The sequence below is a fragment of the Pholis gunnellus genome, assembly GCF_910591455.1.
Source record: "Pholis gunnellus genome assembly, chromosome: 1".
NCBI lineage: Eukaryota > Metazoa > Chordata > Actinopteri > Perciformes > Pholidae > Pholis > Pholis gunnellus.
The window spans coordinates 27,425,217-27,433,780 of record NC_136528.1 but is presented as its reverse complement, the minus strand read 5'-3'; the positions used below and the strand labels follow the sequence as shown (position 1 = coordinate 27,433,780).

At 44.8% G+C, this 8,564-nt stretch overlaps 1 protein-coding gene across 1 annotated transcript in view; it reads right to left on the bottom strand.

Annotated features, from left to right (window-relative positions):
• Window positions 1-8,564, bottom strand: part of itfg1 (integrin alpha FG-GAP repeat containing 1) — a 125,211-nt gene that overhangs the window by 19,842 nt on the left and 96,805 nt on the right. The window contains exon 14 of the mRNA XM_079162496.1: window positions 7,482-7,560. Coding sequence (XP_079018622.1) covers window positions 7,482-7,560 — 79 coding nt within the window. The remainder of the gene's footprint in view (window positions 1-7,481; window positions 7,561-8,564) is intronic.

Sequence of the window (8,564 nt, the reverse complement as noted above, 5' to 3'; positions counted from 1 at the left end):
TCTGAGGAACTTTTGGAGACGAGACTCGGCACACAATGGATCCAAGAGCACCAACCAACAAAACCAAGTGAGCTTTCAACGCGCTGCGTTTCAGTTCGACGCACCGCAAGACTGGCGGGAGGAATGGAAGCTTGACAGTGTGCCAAAAAGAATATCCTCTCAGCCAGTGCTGAGAAATGTTTGCTTGTGAACTTCCACGACGCGGTGAAAAAGGTGGCTTCATGAAGTTTGAATGCATCGAGGAAAGCCTCTCATTCTCTTTTTTTAACCATTACAATGGCGTGTTTCTGCATATTTGCGCCGGTATATAAACAGACGGCAAGCAAGACTGAGAGTCTGTGACAAGGTACATCCTACATTAAGACACTACATGCATTTCATTTAAACTCGAGTGTCTTTGGAGACCCATTGATCAACGGTTTGGCAGACAACAGCGGTGACAAATTCAAAGTTTAACAATCTCTTGATAATCTATGGAGAGAGAGAGCGAGAGACAGAGGAGAAGTTACAGGCTGAGCAAAGGAAGAGAAAGGAGAAGAAAGTGAGAAAAGGGCAAGAGGGGAAGAGGGGAGAAAAAATGGGGGAAGAGGGACGGAGGAGGGAGGCAAAGGAGTGAAAAACAGGGATGAGAAGCATGCTAAGCCCGATCAATAGTAATTCTCCATGTCTCTGTGGAGGGTTATATTTCCTCCCCTCTGCGCTGATCTCCCCGCGTTCCTCTCCTCCCATCTCCTATCTTGTTATTTTCGGTCCCACCCTGAATTCTCGCTCCTCTCCTCTCCTTTTTTACCCTCTCGGCAGCTCTGCTCCTCTCTCTCGACTTGGCCCTCTGAACCCTCTCACTGTCTCCCCTTTCTGGCCCTTTTTTCTCCCATTTCTCTCATCCACCCAACTCCACATCGTGAATTCTCCCCGCTCGTTCTCCAGCTCCATCTTCCAAACACCGTGCTAATAAAAAAGGGGTTTGAGAATAGGGAAACGCTCACTGTTGGAACTCAAGGTATAACCGTGGCCGAGGATCGGTAGGATGTCGAGCGCAATGAGCTGGCTTTTTTACGACACTGCTTGAGGCAACAGCATGATGCGGCAAAAAGAAAAGCAACACAAAAGGGCTTTTCGAGTGAATGTACAGGTCAACACAGCTCAGCACCCCTGAAAGGTTAAGGTATGATAAATATGTTTGCTGCAGGTTAACATGTGTTTTTTCTTTGTGCATGTACAATGATTGTGTGTGCGTGTGTGTGTGTGTGTGTGTGTGAGGGAGCTGTTGCTAATCCCCTGAACTCATTAGCCTAATTGGACGGTCTGCAGAGAGCTCCACATTGATCTGGGCCTGTTATGATTCTCCTCCTCATGAGCGCTCACTCTTTTCTGTCCCCGCCTCTCTCTGTCAAACGTCCTCTTCCTTTCTCCTCTGTGCATTACAATCTTCGGCGCCAACCATTCCGGACTTGTTACAATTCTCTCTTTTATGCCGGCTGGTGTTATTGAATCTGTTTCAATTTTGCAGCTTGGTGGCACGAGCAGCCAAATGTGGCGGGTCAAAAGAAGCCAATGTAATGGCTGGTGGCAATGACAATAACTGGAGCATATTTATGTATCAAAGAGAAAAAAAACTCTAATTTTGACAAACAAGAGAAAAAGACATGAGCTTCTCTGTTTTATCTCCCTGCGCATCAACAGACGAATGTAAGAGTGGTTTTTCAATACTTTGATAAGCTGTAAAATAAGTGGGCTCCACAATCTCCCAGAACAGCTGTGCAGACTGCTGATTGCTGTTGTGATACTAAGGCCATTAGCCAGTAATCTAGAACACAAGTAAACAAACCTGTTAGTCTTCAGGTAGCATAAATGGCCAAACCACTTGAAAAGAAATTCACAAAATGAGCTTCACTTGCAGTCGCATAGAACCACAGCATAGCAGCACAGAGCAGTGAAATGTGTTTACCAATAGGAAATGCATATTGAGCTTACATATAAGCTCAAGTCACGTGTAGATAACGTCTTGTACATTCAATTATTATTAACGTACAGACTGTCAACATCTTTTGATGTCTTCAATACCACAATAAACTAAAAACGGTAAGTGAGAGTGAGTGAGTGTGCATCTCTGTGTCCGTCCACTGCTAATCTCCCATTCTACACAGCTGCAAACTTGGTGACTCACACTTTCTCAAAAAACACCTTTTAATGCCCGTTTTATACGGACATTGACGGCCTGCTGACTCCTCACTCACTACTCTTAACGGGCCAACAGTCGGTAGGGGCCGCTGCATACATCGCTGCTTGTTTTTGCTTTGAATGAAGTGTGTTTTACGACGTCTCACAGGACAGTAGTGTCTACACGGAGGCTTAGCCAATTGTGGGTTGCGTTGATTCAATCACACAATACAGCAGTGGTCGTTGCAGACACACCTGGCGGAGATCTGTACACTACTTAGTGCATCGATCTATTATAAATTATGACTGTCACCCTGAAAGTTACATGCAACACCGTTCCCCTTTCGACTAAAGATAAATGGATGAACCGGTGTGACCTGGAACCCTGAGGGCCACGCAGTACGGTGTTTGTCCTGTGCCGTGTCTCTGAGTGTCCACAGAGAGAGAGCGAGAGAGAAATAAAAAGGTTGTTAATGAATAACTATTCATCCCCACCACCCCGCCTCTCTCTCTCTCCCCCTCTCTCAGCAGGAGTTACTTGATAATGAGGTGTGGTGTTGTCAGAATCACAGCCCATCCTCATTCATCCAACCTGCTTAGTAAGGGGCATGGCACACCTCTGCTGGGCGCGTACACGGCCTCGTACGCGTTCACGCGCATACACACAAGGTCAAGAATACAGATGTCAGGGAATGCACACATGCTGACGCACGTGCTGCACACATATGGACACAGATTGTGCGCAAGCTTAGGAAAACTACACGGACACACACATAGCGTGCGCGTACACCTATACAGGTAAACATACTGTGCGGATGCCCTACACACAGAAAACAAGTTAGAAAGAGAACCTGTCAGTGTTGCTGTTGACCTTTACTTGCCAGATAAGAGGGTGAGCATGCAGTACGTATATACAGTATGAACTATATGTGTGTTTGTGTTTGTGTGTATTAGTATTGTCTCTCTCAGGTATCTCACTAGACTGAGACTGAGATGCTCCATCTCCTCTCTGCCTCCCACCAGCCCCAGACCCTGACGTCCTCTGACCTCCTTTCCTTTCCTTTCCTTCCCTCCTCTTGTTCGACAGTAATTCCAGTCATAATACTGTGCCTTCACGGGCCCTTGTCTCCATCTCTCAGCATATTATAAGCTCCGTCTCCTTTCCTCTCCGCGCTCTCTCCCTTTCAGCAGGGTGAAGGGTAAGTGAAGATCGTTGGGCCCCAGCGGAGAGGCCCAGACATTGTGCGTGTGTGTGTGTGGGTGTGTGTGTGTGCACCCCATCATTGCTCATCTCTGGCAGCCTCGCTGGCTGTTCCCCGAGCTACAAGCTACAGAATAAATACACTTTAAATCATCTACACACACCCTGCTCCCTGGCAGCACTTTGCTGCTGTTAAATGAGGGGTCTGGGGAGTTATGCCGGCAAAGCCTTTGGCTACTCCTCCTCTCTCCGTGCACTCCAGTCAAACACACAGTGGGAAAAATAAGCCAAAGTTATGATGGGCAGACTGTAATACGCCAGGATATTCTAATGTTAAATAAATGGGATTCAGCTTTCTGAACAGCAGGAACATAAAGGCACTGTCTGGGGAAAAGAGAATGTCTGAGTGGACAAAATGTCATGACCTTCTCTTCTTCTTCACATGAACTAGATGAACAATAGAATACCTTTATTAAAAATCTTTGTGTGTGGCGTCTTTGAGTGACATCAAATCTGAATGACCTGCTACAAAGTTGACTCAAACCATTTTCACCTCTCAGAATGATGCCCGTGAGGATTCTCTGTAGCTTCATCTGTACGAGCGGTTACTTTCACACTGTCATAATAGTTTGTTTCTTACATTTGTCATTTGATGCATTGCTAGAAGATAGATAAGATAAGAAATACTCTGAATTGTCCCTGTAGGGAGTTTTTTTTCTTGTTATTAATTCGCAGGTCAGTATTTATTTTCTGAACTGTTGCATTTGTCATGAGTACTTTCACACAAACCACGTTTGTTTTTGTTTTTTATTCAGAATGAGGTGTATTTTTCTGAGCTTTCGCATAGAATAAAGGCATCAACCAATCACGCTGTGCGGAACAGACATATTCAAATTATTTTTCTTTACATGAGGCTCAAACTCCCAAAAAGGTATTTCATGAGTATCAGTGTCCAACAACAGAGGCTCCGTGGTCCGAACCAAGAAGGCAAACTTTATTACTCCTTTCAAACTTGACAAAGGCAGCACAGACCAGACCTACTCCTTCCGTTCTTACATTTCACAATAAAAGCCCCAGATATACGTTAACTATGCTAAAAGGAAACTCAAAACAGCTTACAGTGTCTTATACAACCTTTTACCTCAGACTCCGCTCTCTCATTGAAAAAGTGTTGCAACTGTCGCAGATTTGCATCGTTGCCGGTTTATTTGTCACGGCTCAGTGTGTAAAATGTGGGGAGCTGTGCTTTTGTAGACAATAGTGTTCTTCTAACAACTTGCCTGGCCTGCACAGAGCCCTGACATCAGCCACATCCAACACCTCTGGGATGAGATTAGAACACTGACTGCCGGCCGACCTCAAAGAAATGCTCTTGCGGCTGCAGCCAGGATAAAAAAGAAATAAAAAAACTCACAAGAGAGTGGAGGCTGCAGAGTAAGACCCATGGTTGTGTAATAGGTAATGTAATATACAAGTGTCCACATACTTTTGACCATACAAAACAAGTGTTAACGTGAATAACTGCCTTCTTAAACTGGCAATGTTCTTTTTGTTGAGACTAAAAAATATTACTGGATCTTTTTCAGCATCTCACTTTAGTACGATTCCAAAAATCGCCTCCGCATCCAGCGTGATTCTGTACGACTCTCCATCTCCTTTGCAGTGGGCGTGGGTGCAGGTGGCGATAGCCCCCCCCCCCTCCCTCCGCCTCTCCGCTCTTTCTTTCTATGCCCATTTGACTGCATATTTTAAACCGGCAGTGTGTGTAGAGGGGGAGTGAAGCTGTGGGTTTCGACACGCTTTAAGACAACTAAAAACAGTGTTAATATTTTGTCCGCTCTTTGTTATTATTTTGGGGCTCGGACGCAGAGCACCTAATTGAAAAGTCCGCGGCCTTTGACTGATTAGTTTCAGCAGCGCTTTGTCGCCGTGAGGTCATAGCTGTCTAATGGTGGTGAAATAATAATGATGTTGGACGCTGATCTGTCTCCTCTTTCTTTAAATATGTATCGACTCCAACTGTGCCAAGAGATAAATGAAACAATGAAATCTGACAAAGTGGAATTATGCTGCACACAGGAATGCAAGCACATGCACACACACACGCACACGCACACGCACACACACACACACACACACACACACACACACACACACACACACACACACACACACACACACACACTATATATATCCCTGACCCCAGGCTGTCAGTGCAGCTTGTCCTCATCCAGCTCCGTATCCTTCCCACAATATAACGTCAACTGGGTTAACTTTGGCTAATACGGCACAGCATCGCTGTCCTCAATGTCTCGTCTCATCTTTCTATGCATCTATTTGTCTCTCTGTGTATGCATCTCTCTCTACCCTTGTTAGTCTGATGTAAAAGAGCAGCGCAGTGTTCATCAGCTCCGGGACCGCAGGAATCTGTCCTCCTACGGAGACGCGGTGACGCTACAAGCTACGACATAACAATCAATAAAGCTGTGGACGCTGACATTAAGGAAATACTTGTCATTATTCAGGTGAGAGGGTGGGGATTTGTGAACATAAGCTCGGCGTGGTATGTTGTGTATGCCGAAACAGAACCCAGCCAGATGTTGACAGGACTGCTGATATTAACGGAAGGGAGTAGCCCTTTGAGAATACATGCAGTGGAGCGGTTTGAGATTGAAAATTCATGTAAAAAGACACTCACAAGTCAACAGAAATTCACTTCCAGCACTCTCGATCGGCATGTTCTAACTAGTTATGTTCACGATCGTCATCTTTCCTTCAGAGATTTGTTAAAAGAAGTAAACAACAGGTGCACAACTTCACACATCCACAACAAGACTCGATATAGTATACCTTGGACCCTGATAAAAAGAAGGAAACAAATGAGGAAGCGACAGTTTGTTGAATGTTGCTTTGCTGTGGAAAAAGGCCGACAGTGTTTTGGAGGCTTTCACAGTATTTGACAGTCCTGCAGAAACTTTGAGAAAACTGTGTCCCGTAAACAGCGCCACTGCATTCACTCCAGGCTGAATATTTGATCGACAGTGCTGGGAAACTTGGACTCAGGATTAATTTTCCTTTAACGTTACATATTACAGCATTTTACAAAAATACACATGTGGGTGAGACCTGCATTTAAACAGGTATATAACTACTTTAAAACAATTTAAAACATTACAGCCTTATCAAGTCATTTTCTCATTTATAAAAAAAAGCAAATAAAATCAATATGCCCCTCTTCTTCTCATTCTGTTTTATCAAAATCCTTCAAAACAAACGCTGTCGTGTTCAGCTAGACTAAGGACAGCTGTCCCTGTTAAAATATTAATAATTCTGACGTGGATGTATAAAAAGCTCAGGCAGTGAAATGTTCCGAAAAATAAATGCTTCTGGAAATTCTCTGTAACTGAAGTGGATAGTGTAGAAATGAATGCTTCACAAGTGTCTATGAGAAACGGTTCACAAGTTACGGAAGAGGACGTGGCTCAAGTATCACTAATGAAAAAGGAACTCTTTGAAAGGGGAAGTGACCATATTTGGACTGCGGAGGATTGACGTAGAGACGCCGTGTACGGCTCTGGTAGCGGCAGCGAACCGTCAATCAAAAGGTAGCCCCGCCCTCTGCTTTATGGTCTGTTTGACTCTAAATGGACCATAATTTACTAAATGAACATCATGCTGTATTAAAGAAGACTTAAAACTAGAGATTGAGACCATAAACTCATGTTTACAATATTTACTGAGGTAATAATTCAAGTCAGAAGGAGGGTCATTTTCTAAGAGACTTCTATACAATCTGAATTTTTGCAACCAGATGAGTCGCCCCCTGATGGCCATTAGAGAAAATGCAAGTTTAAAGCAGTTCAGCATTGGTTTCACTTTCCAGAACTGGAGGCTGCTGCCTGGTTATAGACCGCTCTCACAGCCACATCCCCTTATTGCCAGTTGGCATGAACACAAAGCTTCAAACCCACACACTTGACCTTCATGCCACATTTCAGCCACCGAGGGCGAAAACCAAAGAGTGGGGACATTTTTGTGGACCGACCGGCCGACATGCAGAGTGAGCTGTAGAGCTCTATATGCTTTATTTATCTTATTATAATGAATATAAAGTCCTTACCTGAGGCGTTCTTCAGGTTGCCGTTGGAGTCCGTTGTGGTGTACATGACATAGGGACCTGGCTGGTTAACACCAAAAGGCTGCGAAAACATGAAACACTCATGAAAAAACGGACATGTTCATCACAAGTTTCTTTTCACATTAGCCGTCTGACAGTGAGGACAGGGAGAAACAAGCAGGGAGGGGGTGAAAGAGAAATACAGAAAGACAAGAGAGAGAGTGGGCAGAAAGACATGTTTTTCAGTTATTTTCATCAGGTGGCGTATATACGAGAGTGACGGCTGCGTGTTAGTGCGCGGACACAGATGGGTTGTCTTATCTCTTCATTACGAAAGTATGGCGAGAGATCGCTCGTCGCTCGTTTACCTCGGCTCAACACGCGCAAACATACACACTGCAGGAGAGACTTGGCCCTTTATGCTGTGACACTCAGCAGTCGGGTGAGGAAGGAATAAAAAATGAGGACAAAAAAAAAAGAGAGAGAGATGAGAAAGCCGCAGCGGAGCAGATCAGTGGGCTCAAAGAAAGACGACGAGAGGTGTGACTAAGAAGGTGAGGAGCGGGAGAGTGAAATGAAAAGATAGAGGGGGTGATGGATGGTTGAGGAGGGGAGGAGAAACAGCCGCGAGCTCCACTCGTCTAAAGCATTCATCGTACCTTTCAGTCAGACAACAAGCGAGTGGAAGAGCAGACCGACAGAAAACCAAAAACAACTCTAATACCAGCAGCCTCTTGTTGATGTCAACGCTAATGTGTTTTGCAAAGGGCTTTCCACTGGTGAAAGGTTACATAAGGAGAGATGCTACTGGCTGCTGTATTTCTGTCAGATTTCTCTGTCCACCTACACATGACCATCATGACACCGGCTTTTTGTGATGAATAAAGAGGGGCTGGAAGCTAACTGCTCCATAAATCGATGGCTACGTTTAACTCCAAAAGTGCACTGTGGTGTAAGAGCTTATGTTTTCAATGCAAAACCTTATACGCCCTTCAGACTGACGCAATGATGTGGGTCGTGTGTCATGGGGGTCTATCTGTATGGGTCAATGTGATTCAGCCGCCCCTCCATTATGACCGGCTATAG